General features: G+C 40.7%; 1 protein-coding gene across 3 annotated transcripts in view; it reads right to left on the minus strand.

Annotated features, from left to right (window-relative positions):
- Positions 1 to 23,327, minus strand: part of pex5la (peroxisomal biogenesis factor 5-like a) — an 87,529-nt gene extending 64,202 nt beyond the window's left edge. For all 3 annotated transcript variants that reach the window (XM_035176945.2, XM_035176941.2, XM_035176940.2), the window contains exon 1: positions 22,827 to 23,327. In XM_035176945.2, coding sequence (XP_035032836.1) covers positions 22,827 to 22,847 — 21 coding nt within the window. In that variant the 5' untranslated portion in view covers positions 22,848 to 23,327. The remainder of the gene's footprint in view (positions 1 to 22,826) is intronic.
- Positions 23,328 to 23,853: the final 526 nt, after the last annotated feature.

Here is a 23,853-nt window from a genome sequence, read left to right on the forward strand (position 1 = left end):
TAAAACCAAGCAGCAGCCCGTCACACCATCAAGTCAAGATATTGTTAGTTTCATTCATCAACAAACGATGGATCAGTGCAAGACAACCCATCAGTATTACAAGTAATTGGCTAATCTCTCATTATCTCAGCCATTGGCAAACATGTTTCAATAAATGACCTTCCATGCCAGATTGTGCAGTTCTTCATAAAAGCATCACTCTGGCATATCGTGTCACTGAGCTGCTTCATAGTCTCGTGTAAAGTAATGACAACATCTACTTGTTATTCCAAGGTTTTCGTCTTCGGTTGTGAGAACAGAGGAGCAACATGACAGAAGGAGCTTGGTTACTTTTACTCAAAAATGTCCTTTAATCAAGCACTTGTTTACTTGGTCATTTTTAATTATTAGGTGTTTAAATTGATTATATCAGACTGAGAAGGGTTTTTTTTGTAGGAAAACAGATATTCACTGATTTGGACAGATCAATTTAGCAACTAACATTTCCATTTCTACAGGAACGCTATTAGCTTCGTTAAAGAATGTAGCACCATCTTTATTGGCCCTGTTCATACCCAGAATTAACATACTTCTTGTGTGATCTAATCACAGGTACATACATACAACCTTTTGCGTCAATCCACCAGATATGTGTTGAGATATTTTAGTCTGAAACAACGTTGGTGGACAAACTTATGCATCCAACTAATGTCCTGATATCATTTTTGCACTTTTTGTCATCCAAGGACACATTTCTTCAGGCTCAAACATATATACGATTTTCATACTGTGTATTTCTACTGGTTTATTCTTACTAGGATTTGACTCAACATTTGTTTTATTAAACCAAAATCTTGGCAGTGAAATTGAAAGCAAAGCTTTGGCTTATTTAAGTCACCGCTACAAGCAATTAGCTTACATGTCCTCCTTGTTGACTTCAGTGTCCACACACACACACACACACACACACACACACACACACACACACACACACACACACACACACACACACACACACACACACACACACACACACACACACACACAGTAATCAGGTTGCCCAGACACAGGCCCATGAGGCCCTAGGTTACCTTGAGTGACTTTGGCCAATTAAAGCCTTTGAAAACAGCAGATGCGGGAATAGAATCGTAGAGAGCAGGAGGGGATGGGCCAAGCATAAGCACCACCACAACCTCTCAGCCTGTTGATCATTAGCAACTCATTTGTCAGACTTTTTCTTAGATACCATCTTCATCGCCGAGGTAGTTGTAGCTGACAAATTGTTCAAATTCATGAGATGAGCAAATGAGAACACAGAAAATTTAAACGTCAGTGTTTCGTTTACCTGCTGGTTGGCTCACATATTAACTAATGCTAAACTAATGCTTGGGTTACATGCTGTCTTCCCCATGAGACTCGACTGGGCATCTCCCAGCCCATTTGATCTTGTCCTGTCCTTGGACATTGAGCGAGGCGCCAGGAATTTGATGTCTGCATGTTTTACTTCTCACATAAGAAGTGAAAGATAATTTCCAGAAGAATACATAGGATCTGAAAATGTCCATTACACTGGTGTGTTTAGCTCACTGATTACAGTCCCTAACGTGTAAAACAAAATCAACCAAAGCTCTCTATTAAAGCTCACAATCAAAAGGAAGTAAGATGTTTTGTATGTTGTAGAGAAACAGATGAATACAAGGCAGGATTTCAGTGCTTATGCATTAACCAACAATCCTAGGTGTGGGTCTCCTGAAGTGATTTTGCACTTGCCAACCTCCACCCTGATTAGTATGGTGTCCCACTGCCTCTCTGAGGGTCCTGACACTCAACCCCACCTCCCCCCCCCCCGTCACCCACCCTGCCTCTCATTCACCGGTCCTTCACTGGGATGGATCAAGGTCCTGCTGTGCGAGCGAGATAGGTTGTCAGTAATGGCATTTTGTTTGAAGATGCACACGCATGCTGTGCGAGGAAATGAATGCTCTTAAAATGCATCCAATTCACACGTCTAACCAGTTAAGGATGTGACAGTAAAACGATCAGTCATTGGTCATTCGTGGATGATTTCTATCATAATGATGTGTTTTTGTTAGATAGTTAAATATCATGAGATTTGTTTTCATGAGATTCATTACAGAATTTCTGGCAGCTCACATAATTCCTCCTTAATTGCAAGCAGTGGTATTGCAAGTATTACAAGTATCACATTAAGGAGTTGTGCTGTTTGCAGTTTGAACCGTATTTGGACCGGCGCCTATTTATGCAGATACTGTTATCAGTCAAACTGAACAAGGATGCTTTTTGGACTTGCAATGCACAGACTGATCCAAGTGATTAAGCAAACATTTAAAAAGCTATTAGGTAAACCACAGAAACCCGAGGCACCATTACACTCCAGACTGCCAGCATCAGCTTCTCTTCCCCTCCCGCTCTCCCCGCTCTCTTTTTTTTTTGTCTTACTTGCAATTTTCTCTGTACCTCACATTCTCATCATACACAAACCCATTGTCCCCTTTTAAAAATACACACTTGATACATCTAGAGTTAATTTACACCTGACAGGTAAGAAGGAGGTGGTTTAACTTCAACAAATTGATGAATAACGGTTTTAAAAGCTGCTGTTAGAGAACTGCCAAAAACAGACAGTTATGTTGCTGCCAGTGATTTAGCAATATCGGCCCTTTAGTTCACATGTCCCAGTCATATTCTCTCTTTTTCTTAGCTGTTTGTGTACAAAACTAGATACAAAGTGTTAAGTGAGCTAATTACAATACAATATTTTCCTATTCAGAGAACAACACTTCTGTCCACCAGCTTAGAAATTTAGAGAATCTCTAATTACTTGAGTTATAAGCCAAAGCCTCACATGCAAAGGCATTAATCCAGAGTGGCCATTAAGCATCCATCATGCACTTATCAAATCAATTGTGGCTCCTGATATTTTAAAAGCATTTACTGGACAAGGTCAGTAGTTTCAGTCGGTGCCAGTTGTTCAACTGAGTGAGGTAGATGACCTCACATCCTGTTTAAAGTGGAACATTTCAGGACTTGGACAATGAAGAGCAGCTTGTCACTGGGTTTGTTTCTGTGGACACAGTGAACTGAATTAATTTGTAGACTTCCTTTGTACCTGCAAGGCATGCAAACGATGCAATCAGCCATCTAATGACTCCACTGTTATCATCAGGTTGTAATAGTGCAAATCTATACGACCCATAGAGGAGCATGAATGAAAATGAGATCTGCCAGCTGGTATAGATTTTTCTCTTATGTGAGAAAACTTTATAGTTGGCCAACAGCTGCTTCTCTTTCAATGGCCCTGGTCAGACCTGGTAGTAATGTCCATCTGGGGCGGTCTAATCACAAATGGACAGATCCAAGGACGGATGTGAATGCACCCAAGATGTATTGAGGACATATTTTGAGATTCAATCACTCAGACCCCATTCAGAGCTGGTCTGGGATGAATGTGGCCACATTCTTATAGCAGAGTAAATGCAAAAGTGTCCTTAGCCACATTGAATGGTCGCTCAGCTGATGTCCTCTGGCTTGATAGTTTTATAATGAAACGTCAAAATGTTGATGCTTCTCAGTGTTTACATACATGTCATACAGCACGCACCCAGGATGCACACATATTTTCTCCCGGGGCATTTTCTTGCTCTTTTTTTCTTCCTCTCTCAGGCCACACAAGTATGTTTTCATTTTAAAATTGTTTTAAAAGAAAAAATTATCTCCATCCACACAAGCATTTTAGCTCCATATCAGAAATAATCTCTGTCCATATTAACACATCTGAAAACGTATTGGTCAAGTGCGTGACTTTGTCAACAGAAAGCAAATTGTATTCGTTTGCTTAGTTGCATAAAAAACTTCAAACAAGGAACAGCAATGGAGAAAATTAAGAACAGCGATTTCTTTACTTGGCCTACGATGAAGTGGAACTTTTTCTGAAAGTAAGTGTTAGCAATGCTTTGTATTCACAGATGGCAGTCGTGTTATGTCTGATTCGATCCAATGGGATGCACTGTAGCAAAAGTGATGCGTTTTAAAACTAAAGCTTGTTTTTGATTTATCATAGGCAAACTGGCTAAAGACAATAACAGATTTCATGAAAAAATTAGGTACATGTTTATTTACATATTGAGCTGGGGAAGTAAGGTCTCATCACAAGTGGCCAGGTGTGAACTGATGGACTCGTAGCTGCCTCCTTGTGATCGCCTGACCCGAGATGCATGTTAATGAACAGGGTCAATATGTCTATGTACGGAGTGTGTGTGAGAGTGGGCAGAGATGCAGATGAGTGTTGTTGCACCTGCGCGTGTGAGCATGTGTGTGACAAAGAGAAACTGTGACAAAGGCTGAAAGAGGAGAAAAAAACGCCCACAAGCAACTCATTACCCATCCACCACAATCACCCGGAATCCGTCAGAAGATAAATGCTCTCCCACGGAACCATTGATCTCAATTGAGGCAAGAAACCATCTAATTCAACATGGCAAGACATCACTGACAGAAACACAGAACAATACCTCGGCCATAAATGTCTGACTTCCAGGTTGTCGAAACACAAGTGTCACAGTTGAGTCTCTTTATCTTACTTTTTTTTACTTAATCTCAACATTAATCCCTTTTCAAATTAGTGACAGTAAATCCATTTGCGATCAAAGGTCACTTGATGCCATTTATTGCAACTTAAGGAGGCATTAAAAAAGTGGTGCCACTGTTACGTCTTCTATCTGTTTGGCCAAACTCAGACTGGCCTGGATTTCCCTCCTGAGCTCTTTAGCATAAGACTCTCTGCACCCTGGCTCACTGGGTTTCATTTGCAGTTGTCCTGATGGCTTACAAAGCAGCTTTAAATACTGAGGGCCTTTTTGGCTTTCCCTTGGGACCTTTCTCGTTACAACTAAGTAGCAGCCAGTCACACCATTAAGTCAAGATAGTGCTAATTTAAGTCATCAACAAACCATCAGTGCAAAACAACCCATCAGAATCACTTATAAGTAAATCTGCTAATCTATTATAATCTCAGCCATTGGCAAATGTATTTCAATAGAGATTGTGCTGGGTGTGCTTGTACAGTAAAATCAGAAGAGTTCTTGACAAAAGCATCACGTTGACATGGTCTGTCATTGAGCTTCTTCATAGTCTCATACAAAGTAATGATATCATCTACTTGTTAATCCAAGACCTTCCTCTTCTGTTGGAGGAAGGAGGAACATGATGGTAGAAGTTTTGTTACTTTTAGTCCAAAATGTCCTTTAACCAAACATATGGCATCACTTGGTAATATTCTAAATATTAGGTGTTTGCACAGATGATATCAGACTGAGAAGATGTTTTTTAGCGTGAAAACAGATATTCATTGAGGACAGAGTGCAGGGATTCCTAAGCACAACATCCACAAGTTTGATACAGAGGCTGGCTTGTGCTTTACTATTCTCAGATTTCACAATAGCTCTTGGGTGTTTGGCAAATTTCAGCACATTCATACAGTACTACAGAGCAGGGCTGGTGTTACGCTGAGCTCTGCCTGCATGCTGAGAGCTGTATTTTTTGATTTGCATGAATGCGGATAGCAAAAGGGGCATCTGTGGAGTTTTTGCTGAATTGTGCCTGCAGAGAACAGGAACAACTTAACGGATGTTTTAATGGGCAACTGGCATGTTTGATGTTGTGTTTAAAATGTTCATCATTATGAGACAGTGGCAGGACAAATATAGTATATGTAGTAGCTTGTAATTGTCACTGAGTTGTTGGTACCACTAGTTCATCATTGACCCTTAAACATCCACAAAAGATTTTTTTAAATAAGAGACTGGAAACATCATATGACCGACCAATCAGTGTAAAGAGCTGCCTTCATAGGTGAAGAGAGGAACTTCAGTATGATGATTTCTAATGTTGCGTCACTCAAGTAATTATTTGGTGGATGCTGCAGTTGAAGCTTTCCTCATGTAAATGTCAGACTTCTGGCTCAATTCACCGAGCTGAAGAGTTCATCATCAAAGGGCAATTTCTTCACCAGTCATCCAGAATGGGCTGATGGGTGCGTGCGTGTGGTGTGTACATGTGCATGTGTGTTACTCTTTGGAACAGGGAGGGTGCTCTTCAAACAAGATTAGATGTGGGCAGCGGCGCTGATTACACAAGGGGCTGTGAGGCACACGTAATCACGTCATTCAGCTTAGTTCGCTACCATCTCTTAGCCTCTGCCAGACTGGAGTAGACTGGAGAGATGGAAACTTTGTGCAGCAAATGAATGCTGAGAGGAACAAACTGTAATAATGACCATGCTGTGAAGAGGCAACCATCTTGTCTTTGACGGCTCCAGCATGTGATTTTTCTTCTTCAGTCTGTTATTAGAGTTATAGCTATTGTCAGCGTCGCAGTGGAAATACCACGCATTATCTTGCTCTTCAAAGCAAGAACAGGTCCTCTGTAGTGCACATCAGACTGATTTACATGTATAAGATGATGACATATAATGCACTAACAGGATTGATGGAGCTGGAACCTGCTGGTGTTTATATTATGCATGTCTTTCTGGATACCTCTGAGTTCCTAATTAGGTTTTATAATATACATTCCCTGCTGTCTCTCATGGATATCAAAGAAGAAAAGATTGCAGTTATTAAGTCTGCAGGGTTTTCTTGACTGTTGAGAAACAAGCAAAGTTATTAATAGTGGTGTCACGATCCAAAATTAAAAGTTTGATCTGATATGATCTGTTACTAAATAAGTCAATACAGATTCTGAAAGATAGCACAAACCTGTTTTTATTAACTGTCCTTTAAAAAAATGTACTTTACCAAATAGACAACAGATTTGTTTGATGTATTGTTTTTATTTTTGTACAATACACTACCAAGAAATGAAGAATGTGTTTGAGTGAATACCTGCAAACTTTATATTGTTCCACATTGAGAGTGCCTGACGTACTGAGCCTGCGTCATCAGGGTCACAATTATAGTTTTGGTCAATGTTGACCGTCATTTTCACACTGCAAATAAACAGCAGGCATCCTGGGTGAAACTCCTGTCCATCTACCTTCTCCTTACACTGAGTTACCATATCTGTGGATTTAAAAAAAACAAGCAATTTAGGGATGTCCCCTTTGGCTCATGGGAAACTATAATGGGCATTTTCTGACAGTGATTAGACCAAACTATTGATGGATCAATCTAAAAAACGAATAATATTGGCAGATGAATCAGTTGTGAAAATAAATTTGTTTGCAGTTGTATACCCAGCTCATGCAAAGTAGTTTTCAGAGGTAATTAATCCTTACGCTGCTGCTTTGTGTCGGTTCCACCTGTCATCCTCAACAACAACAACAACAACAACAACAACTTTTCTCCTCTCTGTCTTCTTCTCTGTCTTTATCTCTCTCTCTGCACCATTGTTAAAGCTGTGACTGACCTTTTCTCTGGCAGCCTGTCTAACTACCCCGGGGTATATGATAGCTGGAGGATAGGCTTTAATTGACGTGATGGCATTCCTGAGGTTGGGCAAGGTGAGGGAGAAGAGTAGGTAGAGGAAGCTGAAAGTAGAAAGGTTACGTGCTCTCGATGTTTTTGCTAAAGGCTGGAAATGTCTCTTTATGAGTTTAGATGACAATAATGAGCTGGGTTCCTCTAATTTAAAGCATTTAGCCTTTTTCAGCAGCAGGATGATCTGATTGTTGATTTTACTGTAAAATGAGGTTATGGATGAAGGTTTTTAAAAATATTTCACTGTGGGATGCAGTGCCCGAGGATAAATACCACTTTGGAGGAGTTGCACAGTTGATTAAGGAAAGTCATTTCAAATTTCTTTAGTAGAACCACGTTTCTTTGCCTGACTGCACCCAATCTAGCCCGTCTTTTCTATGACCTTTTCGTCGGACTGCACACGAGTTCGCTCATGTTGAGCTGAAAGCAAAACAATGGTGCCAAACTGGCTGCTGGCATGCTTTAAGTACCACAGACGTGCGGTCTTATCTCAAGAGCTCGCTTGTCTTTGTAAGCTGAAACACGATAACTCATTTTTAGTAAGGTCTAAACTCTGAATGAACTTATTTGAATGGATGTTGTCTTGCTTCCTCGCATACATTTAAAAAATAATAGGATTTCACAAATAAGCCAGTGATAGTATTTTAATGTCTATGCATTGCTTGATAATCAGCAGATATAATCATCCACAGAGACGACTCAGTGGCACACGAATCAAAATGTGTAAATATAAGTGGATTATGCTTCATTATCTCTACTGGAAGTTAATTTCCATACATGCATCCATCCAGAGGCGATCACGTACTGCAGCCCATATAACGTGCATTCTTGTTTTTTGTTTTTTTTAATCACGTTCTTGCAGTGCAGGGTATTAATGAGAGCTGAAGCAGCTGGCCCCTTCCTCCCTGGAACACATCTGCTATTGTTAAAGATCACTTCAGCATCTACTTTACTTTTGACTGCTGGATTTTGATCCTTTGAACATTAGCTGCATTTATAAATCCTAATTCCTGCATTGCATTTGGTTCACACAGCAGAGAAGTTGACTAAAGCCAACATTTATGTTGATAATGTCAGCATTTAACTATGACTCACCTAACTAATGGTTGAAAATTAAGTTTTATTCTTGTGTACTGATGTAATTTGTTCATTTATAATATAATATGTAAATATATTTTAAAAATACTCTATTAAAATCTTTTAGTTGTGTTTTTGTATCTAATTTCCTGCAACCAAAATGTAATTATTTGTATTACTTATTTTGAACTCAGGGTTGTCTACATAATTAATTCAGTCAAATGTGATTATTAGGGGTCACTGTCAGGTTTGTGACTCTTCTCCACGGTTAGCTTGTTGGTTGTAGCTGTTAGCAGAGAAGGATCAAAGTGGGAGCTCTGTCTCAGCAGAACATTTCCAAACATATTTCAGAACATTATCATATTTTTTAAGATGAAGATGCCCTAATTTCTGTTTCATTGACTTTTAACTGAAAACGTTAATAATGATAATAAGGTAGTGATGTAATGAATGGCTAGCTTGAGTTATGTGTTTCTTAAGGGAGAGCTAATATTCATTCTCACACATGACCGGGTCGTGACTAAATTGAATAAATTCTTTCACACTCATGCAGCTTAATTTGTTCTCTCAATAAGTAATTCAAAGACTGCTTCTCTGTCACAGTACAGAGAGACTCAGGTATCTGGGTGTGCAGCAGTTGCACAAAGACTGTGTGGAAATTAAAGGAAGCAATTCAAGCAATGCATTAACACTGCTATCAAATCTGAAAAAACTATAATTGAGAGGTCATGGCGATTCATTTAAAGAGGTCAACGCACAGTACAGTGGCCTCAGATACATTCTGACTGAAATTCATGTCCGCTAAACAAGGTGTTGTGAATTGGATGGTCATGTTGTTACAGGCAAATCATTAAAGTGACCCTCTTGTCAATATCTTGTATACTTTAAAGAAATCAAAAGAGCATAAAAGGAGCTTAAAGAAAATTTGTGCAGAGCTTAGTAATTCTGAAGCAAGAATCTCTAAGAACGTGTTGAAATAAGTTAGAAAGGTGAAGTTATTACCAAAGTAACAGTGGTTAACGTCCGTCAGTGTACTCAGAATATAGAGATATATGGGGAAACTGTTGGGTGATGCAATAAAATAGAATAAAAAGGGTGGTGTTATTATTATATAACACATTTGAATTAACTTGAGAATCCCTCTGCTTTTAATGCCAGAATAAACAACAAATTAATATCTCAGTAAAAGTGTGTGTGTGTGTTTTTGCGTGTGTGCGTGTGCGACACTGCAGTCTACCAAATGATGCTTGCAATTAAAAATGTGAAAGTTAATAGGATTAAACACTGTAAATGCTGGCATCCACATGAGACCTCACACACGCAGACACAGACACACAAACACTCGGAAACATTAAACCCTTAATGGGGCATCTTGGTACTTTGACATCTGCCTCTCTTTCTGCAGAGATCAAGGACTGTTGGCCGTCTGTTTCAAGAGTTGTAGCAGCCTGATGATCTGTGTTATAAGACCTGTTTTCTTCTGGACTAAATGGGAAAAGATATGAATTATAGCCTAAAATTTGGTTGTGATGATCCAATATAACTGCAGCTTGTCCAAAAGCAGAGGGCAGTGGTTGCGCTGGGAATCTCCAAGATGGGATTATGTGCAGTCCATCTGGAGAAATACCCTCAGTATTCAAATTTAGATTGAGCTTTACACCTCAGCACATTTTATCGATAGGCCTAAGGGAATGGACAGAGTCTGAGCCATCACAAGTAAAAATATATAGGCCTACCTGATGAACTTAAATGCTTCCTTGGTATCCATGTTCTGGAAAAATTATACCAAATTCTAAAATTAAGATTATTTATGTTGGACACAAATGAAATAAAATAAGGTTCTATCCTTGGTCCAATGCGGTTTACATTATACATACTGTATATAACATAATTACTCCCACTCAGCTCTACAATGCCCTTCTTTTATTAATTTTTTTGCTGCTGATGATACAATTTTATATTTTTTTGCTGATGATCAATTTTTAATATGCTGCAGGTACCACCCCAGTTCAGGCCCTGTCTCATCTACAGTCTGGCTTTGATTCATTCCAACATTCACTGTGTAATCATAAACTGGTTTTAAATGCAGACAAGACCAAATTTATAATAATTTCTACCTACAACACTGATTCTACTTATACTGCTTTTATAACATTGAAAGGCACCAATATCAAACATTCTCACAAATATCTAGGAATTTTAAAAACACATATTTAACAACTAACCCAGAAATCAAAAGTCAAACTCGGTTCTCCATCAAGACGTAAAACTATTGTCCAGTCGACTTTCATTTCAGTCCTTGACTATGGAGATATTCTATACTGTCATGCAGCCCCATCGACCCTCAGCATTATGCTTCATCACAAACGACAAATTCCACACACATCATTGTTCTGTGTCACTCCGTTGGATGGACTTCATTACAAACAAGAACAGACAGTCATCTCATGTTGTTCATCTATAAAGCTTTGTTGTTAAAACGTCCAAACTACCCAACCTCTCTTCTCTCATATAAAACCAGTACATACCACACACGATCCAGTAACTACATAACCATAGATCCCTTGTGTATGCACCGACGTTGGCAGAACTTGTTTCAGCTCCTACTCACCTTTTAAATAGAATCATTTACAAACTAGTAGTTTTACTATGTGATGTTTTTTATGAATCTTGTGACTGAATCTTTTTATTAATTTATTTTTATTGTCTTGTTTTGTTGATTCTCTTGTTTATTTGTTTGTTGCTGATTGTGTTTCTTGTTCTCTGGCCTCACTTGGAAAAGAGATCTCGATCTCAATGTGACACCTTGAATAAACAAAGATTACAATAATTAAATAAGTAAATCGTAAAAATCGCTATGTTTTGTTTCCCAAGCATAAATGTGTTCAAGTGCAAAGTCCTTTCTACTGTTCTACTGTTCTACACATATTTTCTGTGTCATGCCACATCATAGCATAATATTTTCGCTGAGGGAAAACTTATTCCTCCCAATTTGCATAACTTGCATAGAGCATTTCTTACCAGGATTCAAGACATCTTACTTTTCAAAAATCCACACCCGTCTAAACAAACTGAGGTGGCCATATTTGAAATGACTCACTGTGTACAGGATCTCTGATTCTGCCAACACTCGCTTCTACGTTCTGTCATATTAGGAACAATGGTATATGACTAGACACTTCCATCGTCAACAAGCCTCTGACTGACACACAGGCGTCGTTCCTTGGATGCAGACACGGTCGCCGACACACAGAAACACCTCCACTCATTGCCTGTGTCAGTGATGGATTACGCCGAGAGAGGAATGAATTGGAAGGAACAACGGAGCAGCGTTCGTCTTGCCACAAGAGATGATGGTTGTGAGAATGAATAGGTACCTTTTTAAACCAGAACATAAAGTGACATGCTCCTTTTGTTTTGCTTTGTATGTCTACATTGTTCTGTTCCTCTGCTCAGCATCTTCAACATACTCGCTCCCACGTGACAAAAACATCACTTCATATTAAAATGCTCTCTCCCTCTTCATCTTCCTCACTCCCTCTCCACATGGGTGTGAAACTCTCACCCTCATAGTCCATTAGCTAATTGCACAAATTCAGAATTCATCAAATAGTGAAAAAGACATACCTGTAATACTCTAATTTAAATCATCCATTACTCCTTATTCATGTCAGTCCATCCCTGTTACAACAGTGTACACACGTCACTCAAAGCAGAGTACAGCTCAGGCTGCAATTTTCTGTCTGAGCCCAAGAGAAAACGAAGTGATCTTGATTTAACCTGACCTGTGTCCAAACCCAACCTGAGCAGGATGTTTACCCTGATTACAGGCATGTGACGTGTTAGTGAAGTGTAAAACATCAAGTAGAAAGCCCAGCCGACGAGACTGAACCCGAACCAAACCCAGATAACATTTCAAAACTTTTAACCAAACTCTGCCTGATCTGGGTCGTGACTGGCTCGGGCCACATGTCCACTTTCTAATTTAAAGAGTTAAAACAACATCTGCTGGTAAAATTCTGGTTCTCTCCTATTTAATTGTATTTAGTGCCGAAAGATGTCAGTGTCTGTAGAGCACAACAACTGCTGGTGATATTGGCTCTCACCAAAAACTATATATCAGGCCCATTTATGAGTCTATTGTTGAATATATGTGACTAGTTATCAGGTCTTTATTGAAAGTCTTGATCTCAATTATACTTCCTAAATAAATAAAGCTTTCTTAATCAGCAAAATACACATAATAAATCAATTTGTCCTCCAGGTTTGGTTTTCCTGCTGACAAAATCTTTATTGTATTTTCAACTCGAGAGTATATGACAGAAAGAAACATATTTTGTGTTTTTCTGTCCAGATGAAGCATGTAGGGGATTTGAAATAAAACATTGACCTCAGGCCATACCCCATTCAACATGTGATGTTTTCATCATCATTAGAAAACGTGTGTGTGTCATGGTTCACATGTCCTGCCAAGCAGTATTGTTCATTCCCTGCATGTATGGAGAGAGCCGGGGGAGCAGGGGGCTCTGACCTCCTCCCTGGCCCCCTGCTGCAGCCCCTGTCAACAGGACAAATACAAATCACATGTCCACGCCTTGCCTCATTATCTCCACTTGTGTGAACGTGCCTGCATGCTCTGGGGCGTACAGATGCACACATGCACACAATGGCATGCAGGTATACCTCATGTCCAATTACAAAGACTGAGCACATATTGTGAGCTTGTGCCTGCGCACACACAAGTACACAGAGAGGATGCAGAGGCAGCTTTCCGCCTGTGGGGCTGCTCCCGGTGAGGAGGTAAGTCCCGCTCTGCTAATGAAGCTGTGCTGCCTTCAGACCTCTCAGCTGGTGTACCCTTGAACTCTGTATACGTCCCAGCTGCATAGCCAGCTCCTCTCTCAGTTCCGCTGTGCAGCCCAGCACTCCACTCCTGCCGGGGAATTCATTAACTGCACTTCTCATAGGTATTTATAGAAATGCACGACGGTTTTTGCTCACCTGCTTCCACCGGTAAGAACTCACACAGAGATTCAGTTGGACTTTATTTTAGTGAACAACTGGGGGAAAGTTGTATTATTAGACCTTGTCTCTTGCTTCTACACTTTGAGGAAGAGCTGCTGAAAATCCGTTTACCACTAAACACTGAACGAATTCCAAATCCACATTTTTTTCACGCCTGTCTTTGTGAAAAGTGTTAAATTACTGTTTTTTTTCCATTTTGCCCTATCCTTCACACTTCATCCTTCATTCAGCGTGTACGAATAACATCAAAGATTCTTATTTCCACTCCAGCGGTACACAAGAGGGCTTTGAGGAGACAAGATATTGGTTCATGCGGTGAGAAGACCTTGAATTAATTTAAAGCTGATTAAAGCAGCCTCCGTTTACATTTGACTTCCCCAGAAACAGCTTCTTCTTCGCGGCTGTAAAGTGCCGGGTAGAGCTCTGCTGTAAGTACAGGGCTGTGACGGAGAGTTGCCGCTGGTGTCGATCATGAGAGGGATGTAATTGGTATTTGTTGGTAAACACTAATTGATGTGACAATATGCAGACCTTGGTTTTTGCTGAGCGTTCAGCTGCAATTATCTGACAAGATCACCGGCTTAGAGGAGGGGAGCTATTGTGTTGGGCTGAGGGCGAAGACAGAGTTGCTTCTGTGCAGAAGGTTCAGATCTAGAGGCAGGATGTTGGGAGTCGGTAAATCAAAAGATGAGTATCTCTCGCTCGAGGCGCGAAAACGGATTCTCTCAGCAAAACAGCGATGAGAGGGAACCATGATGGAGATGAGAGCAGCGTTTCATGTGTTTCCCATGTAGCAACAGCCTTTAGATATACCTCACGTCTAACGTGTGAATCGGTCTTAACTCATCTGTTCACTGTAGCCTCTGTATCATTTTAAAGCAAAAGAGAGAGAGACAGACATGATATGCAGCAGTGAGGGTCTGAACTATATGTTCGCTGTATGATCGTTAAAAAAATTCAACTCAAGAATTGTCATGTCCCAGAAACGGGGATGATCAGGCAGCAGATGGATTAGACAGTTTTGTGAATGTGATTCAGTTAAATACTTTGATGATATATTGATCAGTCGGTTGCGAGCAATTTTGATAAATGATTAAGGAAGAAGACTTCAAGTCTGACTTGAGAAAAATGCTAACATCAGCTCACTGTTGCTATCAGCCAGCTCCAGCAAAAAGCAGAACTTTGTCATCAGACCAACGGGTTTGGGCTTGTTTCCTTAGAAGGGTACAAGTTTAAAGAAAACCAATCACATACACAACACACACATGCATGTAAGCTAGTTAGGAGGCGTGAAAATACCATAAAGGTATGTCTGCTTATGAAACCCCATTTGAATTCACTAGATCCTGATTTTTATTTGAATCTGCACCGAATTACACGCACTCATAAATATTTGTCCTCCAAACATGTCTGATGTTCATCACAATGTTTAAGAAAGTAAAAAAAAAAAACATCCCTGTGGCCACGCCCGGATTTGGATCCACATAAAAATGTATAGGGTTCTTCGTTGGGTCATGCTCCACCCCTACATAACATTTCATGGAAATCCGTTGAGTAGTTTTTGCTGAACAAACAACCAAACAAAACACAAACACAGAAGAAAACAACCTCCTTGGCCCAGGTGAATATTACTTATTTATTCATATCGGTCTGATGTCCATAGAGCACAGTCTGAGTATTTTGTAGTGGTTCAGAGAAGTTCTGGCACTCACTCAACACTGGGCAGTACCATATAAATATCTGGCTGTGAATCCTCCTCACATCTGCCTCAGCGAAGTGCATATTTGTTTATCAACAGCTCTCATCCATGATAGCTCATATCTCCCCGGAGGAGCAAACACATGCTCTCGCCACCCCGGCGCTGAGACGCCTGGTTTCTGGAGCAAATTAATTCCCAGTTGGAGAATGACTGTTATGAATGGGTTGGGCGAGAGAGATAGATGGGCTTGCCATTCTTGTGCAAAGCCCCCTGCTCCCAGTAACAAAGATGCTGGGGCTTGTCCTACTTTTGAGGGAGGAAGAATGTGGCTTTGTACAGTAGCTCGGGGGACGCTCCCTGTGGGGCTGCGAGGGCTGCTGAGTTAACAGACTTGGAGCAGAAAAGACACCCAGAGGAAATCTCCCATCAGAGAGGAGGAAGCTGTGAAGCTGTGAATGTGGGTGCTTCACAATGATGGTGTCCTTCTCTCAGATAGAAGCTTGTTGTCTGAGAGCGCCTGCTTCACTGTGTTGACATGTGCATGTGAGCGTGGGCCGATAGTTCAGGCCAAGTCAGTCCCTTGGAATTCAGTCTTACACTCATAGGCAGCACTTTTCTGTCAAAACTCAACTTTTCACCTTCATGGAGCATTAAGCACAACAAGACAGTAGCATGAAGCAAACCCCAAGTGCTTCCCTGCAAAGAGCTGCACAGCTGCAGCTCACATATGTTCTTTAAAATATCAACCTGCCAGGTATTAACAAAACAATTAAAATATGCAGGTTTTAACAAACCCTTTATGGAAACAGCATCACGTTGTCCTTCTGAACAAACACCATCTCTGGCTTCAACAATATTCGTAACTCAACTCCCTTCTGATATTATGTTCCATCCATCTTGTTTCACACAGAAATACATCATCTCACAGGTAATCATATAGCGGGTATATGAGGCTGTAGAGGATACAAATGTCAGCATAAATATAATATAGTTTAAATATATTATAGAATACAGAAGATCATATGATTAAATAGTTACGGACACACAAGTCTCCAGTAAAGCTGCAATTTTGTTCTAATTTAATACATTAACAAAGATTGTGTGTTTATATTTTTGTGTTTCTGAAAGCTTCTCTCTGTTTGCATGTAAAAATAACTTATTTTTTTGTGAATTGAGGAAACCTTTGGCAGAACTCAGTGGTCAGACTATATTATTGGGAATTGCTATTGTTAATTACTTTTATTCATTTTAGTCATTTGTCTTGAATTATAGATTAATATACTGAACTGAATGAATGAGCAGAACACATGTTCATTCATAAACAATGAAGGTTTGACATCATGATGTCAAAATTGTATTTACAAATATGTTTTTTTCATGAATAACTAGTTAACTTTGCATTTATGAATCCCATTTGAACATTTAAATAAGTGGACAGATTCAATCTAAAAACATGGCTTTATCAGTTACTGACAATTTGACGAGACATGAACACTCAGGAACACCAAGCTCATCATTTCAATCCCGTCAAAACTCAGGATTTTGTCTGTGTTAAATCAGGATATGAATCCTGGATTATATTCTCAAACTGAGTGACACACACACACACACACACACACACACACACACACACACACACACACACACACACAAACACATACCTGTTTTCATTCACAGACTCCTTCTGTCAAACTCTGACCACAATGAACTGTAGAAAAACCTAAGACAGGAATATCCAAGAAGATTTGATTAAAAAACAAACTTTTTAAATAGCTGATTCTAATTGACTGCATTGTCCACCTTTGTCTCCTCGTCGTTCACACATCAGGCCTTTATGTTCACAGATTCTCATGGTGAACCGATGGGTGTTAAAATGATGACGGTGAATGGCACAATGACAGAATTCTCATGATCTGTGGGCAACAACAACCTGACTCCTCAATCAGCTTATAGGACAACCGCTGCTGATGTGTGCTCGAACCCCTCTTAGCCTCCCTCTAGTCCGCTTTTCCAGCTCCACAAGCTTCTCATGGCTGCTGCACAGTCTTAACAAGCCAACAGGGAGAAGGAGGGATTCCCATTATGCGTCCCCAGGAGGACGACCAGATGCCAGCCACCTTGGTGAGCACGGTGACTCAGTGGAAATTCTTCAGATTGTTTATTTGATCTCTTATCAGAAGATATAAAAGACGCTTTACTATGTCTTTTATCATGTGTCCTTATTCATACATCCAGCCCGAGAGTCTGCAGCTCTTACTAGACACTGGCAAGCCAACTGTTTAGTGAGGAACACTTTGAGGAGAATACTCACGCAGACAAATCTCATTATTTCAATCCCGTCACAGCTCAGTACAATGGATTAGATTCTCAATGTGAATTACGCACATTTGAAATTGTATCCACTTCTATAGCAACAAGCAAGTGTTTTCTCAAAAGTAACATTTTGTTCCATTGTATCACTTCTTGAGTTCGACATTGTTATTTTGGACAGTTATAGAATAAAAGCTGTCAGAGTCAACCCAATTCACTCCACTCCGTCAACACCACAGTGAAACCAGTGCAACTTTACTCTCTGTTTCCACTTCTGTCAGCTGTTTGAAATGATCCTCTTCTCTGTTGGCGTTTTTTCCAAATTGCTTGTTTCTCACAATTCCCTGAATCTATAGGCTCCAAGACCCAGTGACTGCTCATTTACACCTTGTTAACACTAATGTGGATATTTAACAAAACACATTTACTCCTCTGCGCTTGGGCCTCTCATCAACAGGCAGATGGCGTTTTAAGTATGTAAACAGAGATTTTTGCAAACGCAGATTTGTACAAGTTAAACGGAGCGTTTGGGAAACGATGACATCACAACTTACTTCCGCAGACCCACTGCTACTTTGTTAAAGGAGCATGCACCAGAAATAACAACAACAATGGCGGCTCTATACCAATGTCTCTATGTTTGGTTTGCACTGCCAGGTGTAATTACAAGTTTGCAGCTACATTTAACATCACTGCACCACATTAGCGACGTTCACTGGTGTCTGCCTCATCCAATTAATAAGCAAAGATAAAAGTAAAAAAAAAATGGTTTTGAAGTAACTACCCCCCAAAGGAGAATAAGCTGACATAGCATGATCAACAATGTTCTTCTCTGGTAATTGATGATATTGACTTTATCGCCTCCTACTGGCCTGGCATGCTTGTTGGAGCATTTAGTCGTTTTTACGTTCTCAACTGGACGGAGATATTTTGTAAAAGGAAGGTTGCGTGGATGGAGATTTCTTTTTAAATGGAGGGGGAAAATATCTGTTCAAAAAAATATATCTGCCGTCGCGTGGAAAAGTCTCCCGTAGACGTTTGCTTTCCTGCCCTGTCACACATTTTTTCACGAGGAGAATGCAGCACAGTCTGAGGAGCTCTTGTTCCAGCCGGATACCACCTGATTTCACTCATTATCCCGGCTCCTGAAATAGTCGAGGCTATTAAATTGCTCTTAATCAAGACCGCGCTTCATTGACTCAAGGTGAGTTAAAACAGTCTCTGTGGGGGGAAAGGCATCCAGGACCCCTTTGTCGTGGTTTGAGCTGACCGTCACAGGCGTGAGGAAATCCTCATGGTGAAACAGCTTCTAAACATCCATGAGTGAATGTGCTATGATTAATAAATTCTCTTATTGTGTTGTGAAGTGCAGACTGGTGTAGACGCCTGCTAGCATTGTGATGCCCTGTGACCCCGGTGTGTGAAGTGATTGGTTTGACTGATCGCTCCGCTCGGTTTCTACTGCGTCTGATGGTTGTTTACTCTGAAACGTCTCTGCTAGAGGTTTTCCTCCCCCAAAAAGTTTCCTAATGTTGCTTTTAACATGAATCGAAATGTAAATCAAATGAATCACAGTGTCCTCTTCTCCTGTAATGTAGGCATTGCATTTCTCCCATTTTATGGTGAAAGCATCTCCTCTGGATCTCAGCGAGGAATCTTTCCATTGCAGAGATTCATTTATGTCCATCCACTGTTTGAGGGTTGGGGGTTCAAGTCTACACTTGTTTTTTGTTATAATTTTTTTTCACAAAGTACAAACAATGTTCTACAAAGGGTCCAGTCTCTGTTTTGCAATCACTTCTTCTTTGAATACAGCAAAAAACAGGACCTCAACATCACAAGGGATTTCATATCCCAAAGTCTTTTTTACAAATTTGACATATTTCCCCCCCTAAATATTTGAATTTTTGGGCATGTCCAAAAGATATGGGAGTTATTGGTATCCAAGTTCACACTGCCTCCAACATTGTTCCTGTGTAATGAAAACTGAAAAATGTCCTCCGTTTCTTTAATCTTGTGGATGAATATTGTGCTCTCCTAATGGAGCCCCAATCCTCCTGTGATATTTAGTGTTTGGTTCTTCCTCACATCTTGCAAATTAGCTGCATTTTAATATGTCAGCACTCATAGCCTCCATGAAGCCGGGTTAGGCGATGGTGTTTTTTGTTGTTATGAGGAGAAACCAAAAAAGGGGGGGATGCCACAGATTGCCACAAATATCCATATCACCTGAACTGAGGAGGAAACAAGAAATGCAAATCAAGAAGGCAGATTTTGAACAACTTAGCAATTCTGTTTTTAATATGATGTCAGTGGCCAATTTACTATTGCGGAGTGCCGGATGATAACCTCTAAACAAATCATCTTTCACCCAGCGAACCAATTCACAAGCTTAATGAAAAGATGGTGTGAATGACTGAGATCTTAAGAGACTTGATCTACTTCTGATCAACGATAGCATCCATCCAAGCTTCCCCTCGAGGGACGTGGAGTATGGTAATGAAATTATGTAATCGTGTTGTGCTTTACAGAGCAAATATCCACGGGCTGTGGAGCAAACACTTCCATTAAACCAGTTTGTCTTTTATACACGCAGTGCAAGTGCTCCCATAATTAGGTTCACTGTAAACATAAATACCAAAGAAGGAAAACCACTTCAACATTTACAATGCTATGATGTTAAAATCTAATGGAAAGGTATCGTCTAAAGGAGAATGGACCGAGTCGATCTCAAGGTCTCTCTTGTAAGAGATGCATCAAAGTCCAGCTATAGTGACTGAAACAACATCTCTTGCAGCTTTGTGTTTGATAAAGATGAGCAGCTGTGCTGAATCAGCAGGACTCGCAGCATCTTCAGTTGCACCTTCACAAAAAGAGCAATGAGGCTGACATCCACACCTCCGAATTGCTTTACTTTAACTGCATCAATCTTCACCAACACTTGATACAGTAAATTGATCCTCTGCTCACAAAAATGGAAACAGCATGCAGTTTGGTTCATGCACAGCTGCTGCGGGATGCTGCCGTCGCCCCCTCATCTAAATGTGTTTACAATATGTTGAAGACAAAAAACATTTGCGGAGAAATTTATGATATGAGTCCAGCGAGGTGTTTCTGCCAAGCAGCCGTGGTCACGCTGAGCTTTGATGTTACCCATGCAGAGCCCGGTCGACATGAAACCCAGCTCGTGCCAAGATATCTGATCCTGCTCATCATGTGCACACCCACAGCAGAATTATTTTAGTGTGTCAAAGCAAACCCCTCACATTCCACATAGATTCATCAGGAGAAATGAGAACATCAACTAATGGGAAATGATATTAAAAATGGGACTAATATGTCAATTTGTTTCTGAGCTGCAACACACATACGCTGACAAATCTCCCTGACTTACAATTGTGTAATAAAGAAGGTACCACAAGTGAATGTAAGGAAATGTGATAGATTTCATTGTGAGCGACTGAGTGAGGTCACATCCTGAAATGTGTACAGTAGGAGCTTCATTTAAAAATCCCAACCTCTGACACTGACAATGTAATATATGTACACATGAAGATTATAAAGGAAAGAGTAATGTGTCACTTTGATTTAAAACAATATAAACTGTGTCCTAAATAAAATGTATGCTAGATATGAAAAAAAAGAGTTAATTAAAAACTAAATCTAAAAACATGCAGCCTCACCTAAATTCTTCTTCGCACAATAACAATTGAATACAGTTATGGTCATTTCTGATCATTAACTTCACCCTAAAAGTGGAGAGTTAGTTTTTTAAAATAGTTTATATCCGTCTTAAGTTGTCATGATGCAACAAACCCCACCCATTCCCTACACAAGCAATGCATTATGGGTCTTATCTACTGTATATCTGATAAAGGTCTGGCCACATTACTCCCTAATTCAGACAGCTCCGATTTCGACACACACACACACACAAACTCACATGCCTGACTTCAAGGAGAAAGTGTTGTCCACATCAAGATAAATGCACCAGTTACACAAGCCAGCGTCACAACAAAAGATCCACTACGGACAGATAAGAGCACCTGCTTTGCATTCACTGGACAATAGCTGCAAACTTAGTCCCAGGAAAAAGCTGACAAAGAGCAGTGTCCTGTTTCACTGATGATCCAAACGAGGCTCAGTGTGATGACTTGCATGTGATGGGAAACATATAAAGTGTCAGATCATTGAAACATTGTGGGATGAAACATGGAAAATTTAGACATAAAAGATGATACATAGGTGTTTAATCTTCAAATATATGTGTTAAATATCATTACTAAATATTAAAGGCTTTTGTCATTGACCCTTAACAAACACAACTGGGGAGATCCAGACAAGAGCTGCCGACCGTCTATTCATGCATTTTCAATGAATGCTGCTGCTTGAGTAATATATCATGAAATATTAAATTTTGGTGTATAATGCTCCACGAGCACTGACTCAGGAGGGGGGGGTCTTTCATTGCATAACCAGCTGTCTGGGAGCTGGAGTATCTTTGTCAACCGACAGTATTGATTTCAAACTGTGCATCTAGACACCGAGGAGGTTATCTTTGGGATTGGCGCTTTACACTAATAGGAGCTTGTTTTGGTCACGTTGTGTTCATGCAGTACTGTATTTGGAAGCTCTGAGCTGCAGAGACGCGATCGAGCTATTTTGCGCAACGCTTTCGAAAACTGTGCACCTCCTCAGTCCCAATTCGCTGCCTCTCAGCTGAGTTTCAGTCCCTTACTTAAAGTGCATGTTTGATGTATGGAAATTGACGTCAGAATTGCAGGACGTCACGTGTGCATTTGCATGCATGTTAGGAAACTGGTGATTTGTTGCAGTGCAGCCCTCCTTAAACCGGCTTGCCTGCTGTTTACATGTGCCATGCTCCTGCACGTGCAGTAGGTGCACTACAGCTCCCTCTCTGTTCTCTCAATGGATGTAGGAGATGATTAATATAAAATATAGAGTGTGCATTAACCTAAGCATGCCACATTGAAAGGAGGATGCGCCCCTGAGTTAGGTAAGAACACACCTTAACATTACACCTGTCCTGTGTGTGTGTGTGTGTGTGTGTGTGACAGGCAGCACTTTAAAATCTAGAATATCTGCTGGACTAATAATGTGCAAAAACAATATCCTCGTGCCCCTTTTCCCATCACTTCCATTTGTCCCATCTCAACACTTGGTCTATATGGGGAGTGAACATTGATTTAAAACACACACAACACACTGGGCTCTCTTACCTGTAAATGCCCCTGGTACATATTGAGCCCACAGTGAGTCGGAGCGGACCTCTCCGTCAGTGGATCTCTTAGACTTGTTCCAGACAGTGTCGGGCTGGAAGGGTCGCTGTCGGGGGAGGAGTGAGCGCGCAGGAGGTCCGGAGGAGGAGCAGCCGACACGGAGGAGCTGTCCTCTCCTCAGGTGCTGAAGCCGACACTTTGCGATCATCCAGGATCCTCTCTCTCTCTCTCTCTCTCTCTGTGTTCTGTGTGCGCGGTGGCAGCTCGGGTCGGAACAAGTACCGTGTGGGGTTATTAAAGCACCGCCCGTGTGTTAAGTCTTCATCCTGCGCGACCCGCTGCTTCCCACGTATGTCTCCCTCTCTGAGTGACTCTCACCTCGGCTCTGTCTCCCTCTCTCTCCTCCTCCTCTCCTCGGCTCTGGTTGAAGTGTGTAGACGCTCCACTCTCTTCTTATAGTGCGCTCCTCTTCCCTGTTCGCCAACTACTCCCTCCAACTCAGCCCTCTGGTGCCTCCTCCAGTGCTGACGTCCTCCACAAGGAGGAGTACACGCACGCACGCACACACACACACACACACACACACACACACACACACACACACACACACATACGTTTGTAATCCTATCTTAGAGAGGACACGCGTTTACATAATACATTCCCTGGACCCTTACCCTAACCTTAACCACCCGAACTAAATGACTAACTCTAATTCTTACCCCTAAAACCAGGACCAGTCAAAATGTCCTCACTCTGTAGGGTCTATGCTTAAAATGTTCCTCACAAAGATATGAGTCCAGGAACACACACACGTTATGTCCCAGCTACACAAATGAGCCTATATTTACACATCATGGTCCAGAAATAAAGGGGCAGTTTAAATGCATTCGGTAAATCCTGTCTGAAAGATCAAGATGAATGTATTATTCTTTGTGGTGTCTCGGCCGATGAGAAAAGCTGTTAACTTTGTCTCTTTCTGTCTCTTTATTTTTTCCCACAGTCCAAAGACGTGCAGGTCAGTAGGAAA

Source organism: Hippoglossus stenolepis, chromosome 14 (assembly GCF_022539355.2).
Source record: "Hippoglossus stenolepis isolate QCI-W04-F060 chromosome 14, HSTE1.2, whole genome shotgun sequence".
NCBI lineage: Eukaryota > Metazoa > Chordata > Actinopteri > Pleuronectiformes > Pleuronectidae > Hippoglossus > Hippoglossus stenolepis.